The 16,694-nt window shown below is 39.2% G+C and overlaps 1 protein-coding gene and 1 long non-coding RNA gene across 8 annotated transcripts in view; one reads left to right on the forward strand and one right to left on the reverse strand.

The window, feature by feature from the left end:
* LOC116426634 (uncharacterized) overlaps nucleotides 1-16,694 on the forward strand; it is a 651,129-nt gene that overhangs the window by 160,068 nt on the left and 474,367 nt on the right. For all 7 annotated transcript variants that reach the window (XM_076369924.1, XM_076369923.1, XM_031975851.2 and 4 more), the window contains one exon: nucleotides 3,505-3,546. In XM_076369924.1, coding sequence (XP_076226039.1) covers nucleotides 3,538-3,546 — 9 coding nt within the window. In that variant the 5' untranslated portion in view covers nucleotides 3,505-3,537. The remainder of the gene's footprint in view (nucleotides 1-3,504; nucleotides 3,547-16,694) is intronic.
* On the reverse strand, nucleotides 140-3,421 carry LOC143174832 (uncharacterized). Its single transcript, XR_012999237.1, has 3 exons — nucleotides 3,328-3,421; nucleotides 901-1,299; nucleotides 140-267 (listed from the first exon to the last, which is right to left on the reverse strand). It is a non-coding gene; the product is annotated as an uncharacterized LOC143174832 (long non-coding RNA).

Consider the following 16,694-nt stretch of genomic DNA (forward strand, 5'->3'; position numbering starts at 1 on the left):
AGGGGGATGCACGCAGCTCCGTGCGACTGGAAAACCAATGTTTGCCAGTGGAGAAATTAAACTGAAGCTTGTGTCAATATCGTTGTCGGCTTTCGTCCCTGTTTCCGCCTCCGTTCGCACCTGTGTCGCGTTTTTCCACCTCGTGACGTAATTGTTTCGCCCAGGCTTTGCGTCGCAATGATTAATTATTATACTCTTTTTGTTTCGCCGAGTGTCATTTTGTTTTAACCTTTAACGAATCACACCGGTATCTCTGAAGAATAATTTCTGAAGAAGAAAGGAAGAAAAAGATTCGAATAAGTAATTAGCAAATTGCTTTGAACATTAATTTTTACAGTATTTGAATCAGGAAAATATAGTAAACCGAAAACTTTTTATTAAAGAAATTGAAAGTTTTGTTTCAATTAGAATTATATCGGTTCTCCATCAGCCTCTATCATTCTTACGTACAAAAGATAAATAAAATAAAATAATTGAAAATTAATTACTATTTCAAAAAATCATTACTAAAAAGATCACAGTCAAGAATTTACTTATCACACTTAACAAAATAATTCTCTACATACTTAAGTTTCTTCCATAAAAATCTGTTTACCCATCAAGAACATAAACGATTCTTTAATGTTCCTAATCTCGAATCGAGCAATGTTCCGTCATTATCAAAATCAGAGACATTTCGCGAAGAATTCACGATTTTAACTTCCGATACGAATGACGCTGACAAATCGATAAAAATGGACGGCCGTTAATGCGAGAGCTGGTCCACAAAAATGTTCGAGGATCAAACGCAACTGCGTCCGTGGCCCGGTCGTTTAGGGATCCATTGAAGGGAGCATTTCTATGCGCATGCATTCACGTTCCGATTGAAGATTACGTTTTGATCGACGGCAGAAGACTTACCTTACCTCCTGGACTTTTCGGCCCTCGCTTCTTCATTTCTTTGCCGTCCATTTCCATCGGGGCTTTCCCCGATTATCGGTGACCCACCACCTTTGTGCGCATCGGGACGATCGGAACACAATGCCGGCACAATGCCACTGCGTCCAACCGTAAAACCATGGAGTTGAAAGTCGTAAAACCACCTGAAGCGTACTCTGTACATACACGAGCGCGCGTACGTGCACACGAAGTTATACATTCGGACACACGGGGTGTATCACTGTTCGGAATTGTACAGCATTTTCCGCAATTGGAAAATTGTTCGTTGGAGTCGTTCATTAACTCGATGATGCGACTCGTAAACCGTAAGAGATGCTGTACTGTGAATGTTTATTTAAATTCACGTCTTTATAGAATAATCTGTAAAACGGTTCACGTTTTCGGTGTAGTAGGCATGAGTGAGAAGGTTTTTGATTTCGGAGTTAGGGGTTGTAATAATTTTTACATTGGGTGATAACTTTTGTAGGTGAAATGTAGAACGAATGGAGTTTCTACCTTCTTTTGTGTTTTTCTCTTTAATTGTTTTTCTGTTTACAGGTTTTGCGAATTGCGTTTATGAAATATCGAGATTGTTATTGTTCTTTAGAACAAGAAATGTTCGGGATTTAATATTTTTGTGAAAATAACGACACTGCAAATGTAAACCACTAATTTAGAAAAGTATCAATATTTCTAATATGGGACGTCAATTTTAACATCGGATCGTATTTTTTAATATTTTAGGAACATTATTGTTTCTTTAGATAGAATCATATGTTTCTACTTATATTTTAGTACTAATTCAGTATAAAAGCAACTAATTTAATATAATAAAGCTCGCTAATTAAAGCTATGATAAACTCGACAGTATACTAAAATATAATACCGAACTGATTCTTTCATCGTCCCAAGTCAAATTCTTCATACAAAAATCTACTTTCTCACAAAGTTTAGAAACTTTGACACGCGGACATCAACGTATTCTACTCCCACCTATTTTAATTTGAAGTCCTCATTATTAGAAACAGTGTTTTTCTACTAAAATCACTCTATTGTTTAAGGGCTCCATTAAGAAACGCATTGTACGTGTGTGTTTTGATGATTGAAAATTAACCCCATTCCTATTCTCGAAGCGTGTGTCGAGGACCGGGTCGAGGGGTAGGAAAAGCGGGCGTGAAACGAATATTTGAAACGTAATTCGTCACCAAATCCGCGGCTTTGTGGAACGCAGTGCCGGGTCTCCGAAGAGGGAATTGAAAAGCGGCGAGCCGGTTCCTTCGATTCGATTCGTTAAACGGAGGAATTTATTTCTTCGTCCGTTAATCGACTTCTGCGCCGACATCCTTTCGTCTTGCTCTCGCGACGGTTGCATAATGCATGGAAGGAACGATCCACGACCTCCTCGAAACACGGTCCGCCTTTGTCGCGCGAACAAAAGCCGGAAGTTCAATTTAAAAGTTCCATTCGCGAGAATATAAATTGATTGAAATTCATTTTAATTCGAGCGTGAATTAATTCCGGCCGGAAAATACTGGACATTTTCTGTTTTTCATTCCAAAGCAAACGTTCGGAAACTGTTCCCATCGGGCATGCCGTTCGGTGCTTAAATTCCCTGGCGAGAATCAAACAACACGGATTGGAGTTCTTATTCGATCGCAGGACTCGAATCGGTTTGTAGGTTATTCTTGTTTTTCCTCTCTTTTGATGTTTTCGACCTTTTTTTTTATTTTTTGGTGGCAATTTTTGGTGGTATTACAGGTTTTTATCTTGCAAATTTCAAATAGCAAATATCCTCATGACGAAAATAATTCCAATAGTTATTAAAAAATATTAAACTCTATTCAAATTTAACAGACAAAGTAAAAAACAATAAGAATTTAATAAAATTCTGTTTCGTGTTAAATTCCACTGAAGTTTGCATTTCATATAATTTAAAACCCTTTTATATGTGCGTTTCGCAAATTTTTAATCAACCATTTTATAAATCGACAAGAAATTTTTTATCTCTTCCGTTTTATTCTTTTTGATATGCGCGAACATATGGAGTGATTCACGAGAAATCGATTACTCGGACAAAAATAATATCCGTGGAAGTGGAACAACTAAGGGAAGGGAAAGGAGAAAAAATCACGGCAAATAATTTCAAGTAATTAGAACCAGGACACGGTAATCCCGGCCGACAAATTTAATTTCGGTGCTCGCGTTATTCCCTCGTCCCGTAAAAGCTCAGTCCACGATGCGAACTGTATTTGTTCTCGCGAGCGCGTGGCGGGATTCGCTTGGGAGGCTACTGATACGATTTAAACATCGACGCGATGATGGCCGCGATTTCGCCGACGTGGAGGCGTCGCACAGCCTTGGATGGACACCCTCTGAAAATTTCATTGGAAAGTTACGGAGTGAACTCACGTGCTAACTGGTTTGTCGCCGAGTGCCCAGGAAACTGATGGATGCTCAAAAGGCTGCGCGTTTTCGAACATTTTTTTCCTTTTTTTTATTTTCCACGATACAATTTCGTTATTCCCTTGTTTTTTTTTAAATTGAGTTCAATCATTCCTTATGGACGTCTCATTTTGCTTTTTCCAGATTGGTACCAGGTTCCGTACCCTCATCAATTTAATGACCGAAGTAAGTGACTTTAAACTCCAGCGAGTCATGGGTGTGTAAGTACACTGAAATATACATTACGTTTACTTGTTTCTCTTGGTATTGTATAATGTTATATCTGTTTTTTTCCTATTTAGTATATTTTTTTATGGGTAAGTACTGAAAACGGGAAGTTCTTGATTTTATAATACATCATTCACCAAATGATATTCTTCTTAATCATCTTTTTAGTTGCCTACATTTCCCATTCGAAAACACACAATTTAAAAAAAAAACACTTTTTCCTAGTTGCTGTCCGAGATTTTCAAAAAGTACGTTTTTACAAGCGAACGCTGAAAAAATAAAAGCTATGAAATAAACTTGTTTCGGTTATTGAATTAAAAAACAGCAGGGAGATATTTTGACAACCATATCCCATTCAATTTCAATATCGGCATCCTCCCTCAATTCTATAAAAAATCAACAGATTCCCAAACTCGTTTCCTTCAAAACGAAAACCTCGAACGAAAAACTTTTAGTGCGCATTTTTCTTATCTTTCCATGAATCACCTTGCGTCCGTTTGCAAACGTTATTCCAGCAGCCAGTGTAAACTCATCCCGATCCGAGGAGGATCGAGATCGTTCGAAGCGCCGTTTATACCGGAGAGTCCGCGTCCACGCACCGGTTTCCCCGCGTCCGCGTGTAGTGTACGCAGAGCCGAATCGCGGAAGAAAGAGAACGAGCGAGCGTGTGCTGGCGGTTGAATATAGCGTCGCGGATGGGTCGATAACGCGCAACTCTCTCGCTCATCGCGGAGTCGCCAATGCCACGCTGTAGCGCTCCTAAGCCGAGCTTTCCTCTCATTCCGTCGTAAGCCCGCACACTGGCACATCCATCCGCCGCCGCCACCTGCACCGACCGACCGACCGGCCAACCAACCACCGCCACCAACCCGCTACCGCGAACCGCTATCGTTGCCATCGCCGGTGCCGCTATCGTCGCTACCACTAGGCCTAATACTCAACCCCCTACAGCGTTGTCAGCGACATCGACACCGCCAGCAAGAGCAGCGCCGAGAGCAGTCGGTTGTCATCTTCCATCGGCGCGACACAGGATCACCGATCCTGACCATTGACCCCGGAAACTTCTCTGTTAGTGAAAATCGCGACGAACGCTCTTTTCAAATCTATTCTTTCATCTATTCTTTGATTTGTCATCGTGTAAACCACCTGTCAAAGAACTGCCTCTTTTAATTCTTGGATCATCTATGCGTCGAACGATTTATTAACGATTGTAATAATCGTTGGATCCTTAAAGGTTTGGTCATGTGTCGGTTTTCAATAGAGAGATCTCCCGACGCGTGCCTCGACCGATGAACGGACATCAAGTTCAGTGCAAAGTGGTCTTCGAGGTCGGTCCCCGCCGTGGTTTTCTTACGGTGCATCGCGAGCGAGCCAGCGACCACGGCCAGGTGATTAACAGGTTGTTGTCGCGTTGCCTTTGTCGTCGCGTCTCGTTTCCGGGGACGTCCACGGTCGTGGTCCCCTTCGTTTCGACCCGGCATCGAAGGCTGTTCCGATGGTGGCTCGCAGTTAAGTGATCGTGATTCGGTGATCTATAATTCGAGTTCTCCGTTCGAAGAATGCTCGCTGTGAATTACCTTCTCGTTTAGTTCCCTCGCTGCCGGTTGATTACTCCAGGTTCCAAGGGAACCGGCAGCGAGCGCGGTCAGTGTCAGTGCGACCGCGGTGAACCGATGATCGAGTGAAAGTGATCTGCTACGATGCTAGTCGGCATCGTTCCCTTTAAGATCGTCCACGTGTTCAAAGGCCGCGCTCGGTGGTGGTGTCGTTATCGGTGAATGATTGTTAACCGTGTACGATGCAAAGGTGTCAAGATACCAAGGAAACGGTGACTATCAGTGGAGCCGGCTGGCTACGGACATCGATTCAAGACGTGTCTCTAGCGCTCATGTGAATCTTGAATGAAAAGAATCCCCGAAAACACCGGGGATCCTTGGTCTAACGTGGAAAAGAGTAGTCGCGTCAGCCAATCGCGTAGTAGTTGATCGTCGACGAAACAGTTTCCCACGAGTGTCCCGTTAAAGTGTCCTGTCGATGGTGCGCCGCGACGGTTCCAGTTGCGAGCCGTGCTGCCGCCGAATATCGGTTTTACTCGGCCCGGTGTGAAAGTTTGATAAAGAGATAGCCCGAGACACACGGATCGGATGCCGGCGGCCGGCCGATCGGCGAACGGACGGTCCCGTGTTCGCTAGCGAACGGTCTACGCTGTCGATCGTCTGACTGTTGAACACGCCGGTCAGGCCGAACAGATGTTCTAACATTCCGGCGGAAAACGTTCTGGTGGGTATTGCTGTTGTTGTTGTTGTTGTTGTTGTTGTTGTTGTTGTTGTTACTCGTGCGCCGGGTAACCGGTATCGTGATGAACGCGGCGTACGCGAGAGTTTCGTCTGATGATAACGAGCACCGGTGATTCGCGTGCTGGTTGATCGGAAACGCGCGCGCATACTCACGACGTACGCACGTACCCACGCACGCACGCACGCACGCACGCGCTCCACGCGGCCAGTGTCGCCCGGTTGTTTGTGGCGCAGTTAAATCACCAAGCCGCGAAACATTAGTGCCCCACGGGAAAATGAGGAGATCCTGTTCCTTCTTCACCTCAAGGTAAGACGTGTTCTTCTTTATGGCTTTACAGCCTTGTTTCCTTTGCCTTCCATCTGCTATGGATTCTTGTTGTTGAGATTGGTCAAGGGATCGGATGGGGTTTAGAGTTTGAATGTTGCAACGGGACAACGGTGGTTTGTTTGTATTTTGGGGGACCTTGTTATTAACAGTTTGGTTTAAGGGAATCTTCGTAAGTTAAGGGAGATGGAGAGGTAGTTATTTGATTTGAAGTTTAGTTAAGGAGTATGCGAGTTTCTTGATTGGGGATAGGTTTTTATGTAAGAATGAATGTATATTTTATATTGTGTACATTATTATATATTACAATTGTATAATATATAATATAATATACAATTATATTGTATTATATTATCTTTGGAGTTATGGTGGGATAATATTGTACTGTATAGAGTGAAAGGTTACGAATTGAAGATGTGAGATTATAAATACCAATGATTGTTTCTAGTGTCTAAGGTCAGTGGATCTCAAACGTAAAATGTACTTTTATAATGAATTTATGATAGAAATAACATTTAGCTGTAGCTTTCCGTTATTGACCTACTTGTTCTTGTTGTGACATTTTTACGGTGGACGAACGGTGAGCCATATTTTCTTTGCGTTTAAATGATTATCGTAACTTTCTTATTGCTTAGTGTTTGATTCCCATAAACTTTTGTTGTGAAATACACGACCTTGAAAATATTTACTCTTCAAATTGACCTTATCGGCATCAATTTAATCCACTACTAAGAAATAAGATGTAAATCTGTTGTATTCATTACACGTGATACTCAGTGTTACAAATAATGAGTAGTAATTGAATTATAAGTTATAATACTTTCACCTCGAATGCCTATTCTTAAAATTTAATAATATTAAAGAAATAGTAGAAGATAATTGGAACGTAGCCAGGAATGAGGATATTCGTCGTACAGAAAGTTAATGGAGAACTAACTGTTTTAATTGACCATTCACAATTATGCTATGCGACATGCTTCTGATCTGTACACTATTCGTATTGAGATGCGTTTATGTTTTCGAACTAATTACATGAACGCATTGGCTCAAGTCACAGAAACCTGAGTGCTGTCTTGAACCTTTGTTATATTGATCAAGGAATTATGTCAACCTTGTATACATCATTTTGATTTATTCGCATGAAAAGTAATTAAAAAGGTTTTCGGAAAAATATTTGAAAAGTTGAAAATATATTTCTCGAAATATTTCAAGTACCAAACAGTGTAGCACAAAAACTTATTTTATGTATTAGAAGTTAAAAATTTGTTTGTAATTATTCTTGTCGAATGTTACTAAGTATTATCAATTCAAGTATTGACATTCATTAGAAACCTTTTCATCTTACTTATGACATAAGAATCATATATTCTAAATTTTAATATTTACGTTTGCTAAAATACTATTTTAAGTAATTTCAAATTCCTAACTCTTTCGTGAGATATAGTATGAGAATTACAGCTCGAGACATTCGAACGAATGCAAACATAAATAATACATTACCTTTGTCTCATACATTCTTATCAAAACTATAAATTCAAGAAGAGTAAAAAAAGATACTGTATAATAACTTTTACAAATAACCTTTTCAATGACACACATCTAAAAATCAAAAATGACTCAATTCAATCCTAAAGATATTAAAACCACTACATTGCTAGAATATTTATTAAATAAACAAAACCCCTGTAAACTCCCCTTAACCTTTTGCCCTACGATTTATTTCTCAACTATAATTGATATACATACTTCGTAATTAATAATTTATTGCAAGAAATAAAAATTCTAAGCATATTCTATGTCTATGTTTGCTCTAAAGCATAAAAATTGATAACAGAAGAATAATATTCAATTTGAATGCACAAAAATCGAGCAACATTTTTGTTTGTTAAATTCTGTTCAAAATCTTCACTACGAGTCTGACACATTACTATAAAGCAAGAGTTATAGTTTAATACACAAAATGAACGACCATTGAACGACTCGAATCAAATTACTCCAAAAATCGTGCCTTGTCAGAAGCATTGTTCGCCGTTGTTCTCGAGCAGTTTTTTCACGCGTTTCCCGGTATGCAACGAAATCCACCCCCTTCTACGTTTCCGCCGTTTCCCCCCTACTTCCCTCTTTACACACCACGATGGCCCTGAATGATAAGTTTCTCCCTTTGGACGGCGACCTATCCGTCACACACGCGGCCTCTCGCGTGAATTTTAATGGTCGTTCCGACATCCCTCGTAACGGAGATAATCTAATGCCGTAGCCCGCCCGAAAGAATCCTCCTGGACGCCACTTAAAAAGGTATACGGGATGATGGAGATACGTGATTGCCGGCAACGCGGCGGTGACTTGATTTTTAGTGGGTGCTTTAAGCGTGTGTATTGACCGATTACGGCCGCCCTTTTATCGGCGCTTTTGTTAATCTTCGCCCAGCTGGGATGACGTTTCTATTTGTCCGGCGGTTTTATGCTTTTCCGTGTAAATATTCGGCTTGTCGCGGTGCCAACGCCGCGATTATTAATTGGTAATTGAATTAATTGGATGGAAGACTTCATTGGGTGCAGTGGGATCAAATGTGTTCTACCGTTGATTCATGAACGCTTCTAATGTATTGGTATCTTGTAGGTTAGAATTGTGTAAGTTGAAATTGTATTTCTGTTGAAGAAAGAATTAAAGGGTTAGGATATTAGATGTAGGTTATACATCTAGTATCTAATAATGTTATACATTTGTTTTAAATTTGAACGTCTCCTTGACATTTGAGATTTTGCAGTTTAAGAATAATGCGATGACGGTAGATTCATATTAATCGTTTTAAATAATGTAATATTGTTAAATATTGTATTAAGTGATGCGAATAAAACACTGGGTAGATGAAAGGATTCATTGAAGATTTATGGAGTCTGTGTCGTTGTATATCAAATACTTTGGAAAGATTTAGATATTTAAATTGCATTATTTTCAGGAATCTACTTCATTAAGTTTTTTTGGTATTTTCTTCTATGATTTGCACGAAAAGTTGAATCAAAATAGAATTATTACGAAGTAATGTATTTTTATAATATTATACGAGTATTACTTGTTAACTCGTTGCCACAGTTGACTTCATTTGTTGTTTTGACGTAATTTATATATCTCTTCGATATATCTTGCTTCTATTCTTCGACGTTCAATTACGTTCAGACTTTTTACCATCAATTAATGAGTGAAAACGGAAAGAATGAGAACGTGAAATTGTATACCTCAGGAAAACCGATATTGGCAATCGTTTTCTTGGAATCAGAATAAAAGAAAAAACCATAAAATACGATAACTGCAAGAGAAGCCACAATAAAGCCTCCCCCTTTGCCCCGTTCTTTTTATAGTAACAAAGTAGAAACATTTCCAGTGACCATTCATTCTGGGCAAGATATTTGTACTGACATATTTCTTCAACAAGGAAAGGGAAAAAGCAATGTGCTAAAATAACTGTCGCCAGAAAGGGAGAAAAAGATTGTATATGTACTGTGTAAGATGCTCAAATCATTTACGTGTTTTCATATCAATGAAGTATTTTCCTTTAAACCCTTCGTATCTCTGAACAAAATACGGATATATATTATTGTATTATATCAGTCAAAAAGCTTTTTCTTTTTGAAGTAGCATCAAAATATGAAATAATAAATAGTAGAAAACATTAAAAAATAATTATTATGAATAAATGCAATGAAAGATGCAGAGTGGCGAAACGAAATAATGTAAACAAACATAATTCAATGAAGTTTGATTTAACGAAAATTTATTATTGAGCTTTTTTGAAGAAACAAACATTTTTCTCGTTCATCTAAAAAATAAGCTGGAAATCAAAAAACAAGAAACATCACGCGTTTAAATTAAACGGGTCCGCGTTCAACGTCTTCCGTGGGTGAATTAAATGCGTATAGAAACCGGCTAATTAATAAACGTGAATCCAATAAGCGGGCGGGTATATACGCGGGGCAGCGCAGAGTTCCGAGAGCGACCGGCCGGCAAAAGAATGGAACAAGTGACTTCTCGCGCAATCTTTCGCAATTAAGGAGACAAAGCATTCTTCCGATTCCTCGGCGCCGGAATTTCAAGCTGTCTTCGCGCCGAGTCGACGTTTTGAATGTGCTCGCCGGTGCCAGCTAATTACAGGACAAGAAGAAATTCTGCCCGGACCCGGGTGCCGGCTCGCGAACATTAAATTTCGTGGCGTCCGCATTCCACGGATTGCGTAAGACGAAAAGCGCGCTCCGAACGGATCCGACGCAGGGCATTAATCACATCGCGCTCCGCTCGAGTGGGCATTTAGCTTCTTTGACAGACAGAAATCGGCCCCACGAAAAATTACGAATTCCACCGAGAAACGAGACGGTTCTAACCTCGATATTAATCACGTTCTCTTTCCCTTAAAGCGTCGAATGCCGGACGATTTTCGCGTAGGCGCTCGCGACGCTGCATAATTTGGATAGATTGGAAGGAAAACAGTGAAAATTAGTTTTCTTTTACTAACCGCTTGTCTTATCATTAATAATTTATTGGAAATAGAGAGAAATTGTAGGCATATTGTATGTCTGTGTTTGCTCTTAAGTATAGTGATTGATTACGAAAGAATAATATTTACTTTGAATTCGAATGAATTGAATAATATTTACGTTTGAAAATTATGTTTGAAAATCTTCACTATGAGTCTCGTACATTGTTATAAGACAAGGGGTTAAATATGAATATTATTTTCTGTGTATTCTTGCGTTCTATATGAAATTGGAGTGGAATCACTGTTGCGTATTATTCAAATAAAATTTTATTTAAATGATGGTAATAAATAAATATTGATTGTTATTCGATCGTTTGTTGTCCGTCTTATTGGTTATTTATGTGGGGAAGCTTTAATTGTGATTTATTAGTAATTTCTTATTCGATTTACAAAGGTTAATAGCAAAACAATGTCATTTACGTTGGACAAAAATTGTTCAGCGTAATAAACAAAAAGTGACGAATAAATTTAATTTGATTATTATATGTGAAATGTGAATGTATTGATTATTCGTCATTTTGAATAACTTTTATTCAATACTGACTAAAATCTCGTCGATAGAAACGTAATGGTAATACTAGGTAAAATAATATATGATATTTTTTTGTTTATATTTGTATCTACATATATTGTATTTTTAAAATTACTATATAGAAAGAGTTTATCCACTAAATGAATTAAAATCAACTTAACATTGAATAATAAATTATTTAAACGAGTAATGTATTATTCTTTCTGTGATTGCATTGTTTATTATCACGGTTTTGTGTTAGATTACTAAGAATACTGAAAAGTTTACCAGCAATTATCATTTTGTTGTAAAATCGCAGGAATCGATTTGATTGTGAGTCGGCCCGTCCGCGACAAAATGGCAGTCACCGTGTCGACGAGTTACTTCGCCAGTAGATCGGTCTCGCACTAGCCAGACGTCGAAATTAATACCTCGCCCACTTCCAGTCGTCTTGCGATGAGACTCTTGTCTGATTACTTCTTCTCGAAACTCGTATTTTATTCTGGGCGACACTGAAATAGTTGGTCGAACTTTGGTATCGTACTCTAACCTAAAGTGTGGAAATATTTAAGACTTACTCGATAAAATTGCTGAAAATTATTTTCTTCTTATACAAAATGAAAAAGAGTTAGGTGTCTACCCTATAAAATGTATACAATTACTAAGATCAATTTAAAAAAGTAGTAAAGATGTTGAAATTTTCGAAGTAACTCTAGTTCTGAACCAAACACACACTGAAAATGATGTACATTCGAAAACATTTGACTTTATGAAAGAAATTTCGTATATTCTTCATTGTTTTAAATTTCTGGCTTGACCTATATGCGTGGGATATTCTATGTAGAACAAACATAGAATCAATTTGTATCAACCCCTTTACGTAGCCATCGTCCTCATTGTCTTTATTATTCGAACGTGTAGTCCAGTATAAAATGCTGGAGTGCCATTTACCACCGGTGTACCATTCGGAACAAAAACAGTAGGATGCAGAATGGTTAGAGAGAATGTGCAATGAAGTGCGTTGGACCACGTAACAAATTTCTAGGAAGCCAGGGGTTAGTAGATTCGAGGGTAAACGGAAAGTATCGTGTACCAACGAGGTCGTTTGCTCCGCTTCGGTAATATTTCGTTTGAAAACGATCGTCCCGTGTACGTGAACGCTGAGAAAACAACTAGCATGTCGGTGGCCACTTTGAAATCAGATACATAGAACTCCCAACGACAAGTGATGCTTTGGTTACTTTAAACAAACGGGATCAAAGAAATAGGTGTCGTGTCTACAATATACCAAAGACATCGGTTTTCGTTTCACCGCCGGACTTTCGCTCGAGTTCTGTGTTCAAACGATCTCCCTCCAAAAAGTTTTCTCCTCGGATCTTCGTGAAGGGGTGTATCCAAAAGGAACCTAGCAAAAGTGAAGATTAACGTCTTGTGCGCATAGTTTCTCGATAGTTGCTAGTAGACTGTAACATGAAGAAGTTCGGTTACAGGTATAAACGTGGTCTAATGCTGAGAATTTAATTACTTACAATGGAAGTTTATATAACTGTGATTAAGAAGAAGACATTTATAGTCAGTTTAACATTGGAATTGCTGACGAATTAAATTGATTGTACTTTTTTATAGAATCTTCAATAGTGCATTTATTGATGTCTTACTTTTAGTGATAGGTGAAATATTGGACAGTGTGAACAAAAATATAATTTATTAGAAATAATGAAGAGGACAATTATAAACTTGGAAAACTGAGAAAGGGAGAAAGAAACATGATGACGTAAACAGAGTCGTTGAAGGAATAATATGGACGTTTTTAATTAATTAAATTAATTTATAAAAGTTGCCTCTGATTACGGGTGTAAGAAAAATTTAATTAAACCATACAGAAATTTTTTCATTCGTTATGAAACTTTATGCTCATATACACGTTGTACTATAACTGATATTCCAACCTAAAAACTGGTGCTCCCAAACGAAAATATGAATTAAAATTTCTTCGTCGCTGTCGCAGATGTATATTATTAATCCTGTTGTATTTATATTATAAATTAAAATACATTGGACGCGTGAGTGCATAAAATTTATTTACAAATAATCTACGAGACAAACAAGTACTAGAATACAAAGTAAACATCCATTTTGGACCAGAATCAAGACTACTTCAATACACTTTCCGAACTTATTGAAGAACATTTGAGAAGCATTCAAAATCATACTGGCACAAGACGTAATAATAAATCTTTTCAAATATTCACATCGTTGAATCGAATAAACTATAATAATTCGATTCAGTTGGTGATCACCGGTCACCCTCGCAGTATTCAACGTGTTAACACTACATCTACTGATCGTTTAATATGATGAACATATAATCCTTATAAAAATTGTACCAATAGATTACTTAGAACGCCGAGTGGTTTCACAGGAACATATACACGAAATGCAAAAAAATATAATATCAAAGTATTTGATTGAACTGTGTTATCATTGTTATATGGTTATCTTGCTAAACATCACTGCTTCAGGTTGTATTATTTCTAATATGAACAAGTTTTCAAATAATCATCGTTTAATTGAGTGCATTATAGTAATTCGATTTGGTTGGGGGCCACCGGTGACCCCACAGCATTGAACGTGTTATCACTTAACTGTCCAGCCGGGTAAAAATATTATACTTTGTTGTAAATTGAAGCCACTTCTAAGTTATTAATTGTAACAATTATGAATTTCTTTATAAATTTATATATTCTTTCTGGGAAGGATCATATGCTAACAGAATTCATAGTTCACGTCCTCTTTCTGCTAACTTATAAAATATTGCCGGCCGTCAACAAAAATTCTCTCGCTTAACCACCGGCCGGTTAAGTGTTAAAAACCAAAATACAGAATGAACACTGAACGAATCAACGATCACAACGATCTCCACAATTTTCGAAAGCAATTCCGCGTGTAGTGGCGCGTCGAAGTTTTCCGATGGGTCGCCGATGCGTAGGGCGCTTTCGGTCAGCTGTGCCCGTGCGAAAATCAATCAAAATCAGAACGTCATCGCGGTGCGTCGGGCATGTGAAGTTGGTACGCGTGCGCAGCCCTGGTGTACGCTCGCGTACACCATGGTTCCGCGTCGGACGCGGTATATATCGGGTTTCGATTTTGCGTTTTCCGCGCGGCGCGGCGCGGCGTGGCGATGGCGGTAGATTTTTGTAATAACGTCACGTACACAACGGCCGGGGGCCCTGGCCCGGTCGATGGATCAAAGGAGGAAGCTTGAGCCTTCGCCCCAGCAGTTTGTGCTTTTAATTTAGCTCACGAACCGTTTGGCCTCCGACTACCAGGCCGTACGTGTCCGGGTTGTCCTTATACAGAAATAACAAGAAGGCGGTGCTGAAAATTTGCAGCCTACTTTCCAAAATGAAATCTTACATCCTTGCCGAATTCATACACGGCGGCTGCCCTTGCTTTTCGCTGAATTCTCGAGTCCTTGGCGTGTCTAGTATGGAACTCGATCCATCAGGGTGAACACGGAATTTTCCGTTTCTTCTGTCGTCGCTGTTGCGTTAAGAGAGTCCATTATTTATTTCGTGAAGTGATAAAGAGGATAAAGACAGTTCTGCAGGAGTCTTTTGTGGAGATCAAATTACAGTAGTTTTCTTTTTATTGTACGATCACTGGTACGCTGGCAGGATTATTTTAATATACCATTTAGAACCTACGTTTGTTTCTTCAGGAAAAGAAACTTCGAACATTCTTATGTCAAGAAATTCAAATTAAATGTGAAAAGAAATAGCGTGTTTGTCAGTGGAATAAGAAAAAACGAAACTATTTCTTCCATAAGACACTAATATATTATTTTCATCGCGGAACTAACGTCCTGTAGAATACGACGCTCTTAAATACAAAATTCAATAACCTACGGGTATAACGGTTAAAACAAACATTCAACAATACAATCGATTCTGTGCAATATCATCCTCGCAAACATAAACTACAAATAACTTGAAGTTCCAATAACGCCTTCCATCTGCGTTCACGAAAAATTTGTTGCGAGCACGGATACTGAAAACGAGAACATCGACCGGGCACGCGTGAAACGTTCACGCGTAACCACAATTAAGAATCGAAACGCAAAACATGGAATTGAGCGAAGCAAATCGTATCCATTTTAAAGCGACGTCGGTATCGTTAAACCGTACTCGGTGTCGACGACCAGGTTACAGATCTGCATTTTCAACTTCGCCTGAATGTGCTGTGGAAACGTCGAGACTGTCATCGCCATACTTTCGAAGAACGCCCGCGTGGAATCTACCGCAGCGTGCTTGTTCGCCTCGATTTTCCCGTTCGCCACGTCTGACAGCCATCTTGATGGTGTCATCGCGTCATTTCCGTGGCTCTCTTTCGTCATAGCGAACGAAGAATCGGAAAGTTGCGACCGAGCCACGTCCGTCATGGAGGATGTATCCTGGAACCTTTGATGAATTGAGTGCGTAAGATTGGCACTGTAATCTGATTAGCGGAATGTTGAAAATACTCTAACAACTAGTTGATTATTCGAGACTAAAAATGATTGTAATTATTCATTGGTTCGTTATTTTTTAACAATTAGTGAACCGACTGAAATCTCCCACTTTTATTTTACCAACGTATTTCCCTTTACTTTTTCCATTTTTTCTTTTGTCATTTAGTAAGTCTTGTACTGGAATTATTTGTAATACAAAATACCTTTTTCTGCTTTTATAAGTCAGAAGTTCTAATAAAATCAGTTAAATGAGTTCAATTAAAGTTAATGAGAGAGGTTATAGTCGTAGTCTCTTTTAGGCGGTTACTAATTGAATTGAATAATTTGGTACTGCATCTTTTGGATTTCCTGTATTTCATCCCATGAAAGTATCCAAAATTCAACGTGTCAAGCAGATTCTTTCAACTGTATGGAATTCCGATAAGCATAGCAATTGATGATTAGGCGGTCAACGCGTTAACAGATCAAGCGGAACATGATTCCAGGGTTGGTGAGCGAGTATTCGTCGCAAGGGTACAAATAACCAGTTGAACCGTTCCCAGATAACAGGTTATTAAGTACGACGAAGCCCGGAGCCTGTTAAAGCCACACACCTGCGAACATTCGACTCTACTGATTGCGTCTCGTTGATCGATCCGTCGTCCTTCTGCATAGGCGTGCTCATCCTCGATCTCGATTTCGGGGCGGTCCGCTTCGACTGCGTGACGGAGCTCGAGATCGAAGCCGTGCTGGCACGGTCGATTTCCGAGGGTGTTGATAGCTGGGAGACCACCGATCGCGTGGTACGCTTCCAATCTTCTTTCGGCGAGCTGCAGTTGCTGCTCGCGCAGCTGTCCTCGTTTAACAGATCCAACCTGAGCAGATTTTCCTCGGTTAATTCGTGAGAACGAAGTCGCCTGTGACACGCGAACACGTCCGCGGCCGACTAAGTT

This window comes from Nomia melanderi, chromosome 8 (genome assembly GCF_051020985.1).
Source record: "Nomia melanderi isolate GNS246 chromosome 8, iyNomMela1, whole genome shotgun sequence".
Taxonomy (NCBI): Eukaryota; Metazoa; Arthropoda; class Insecta; order Hymenoptera; family Halictidae; genus Nomia; species Nomia melanderi.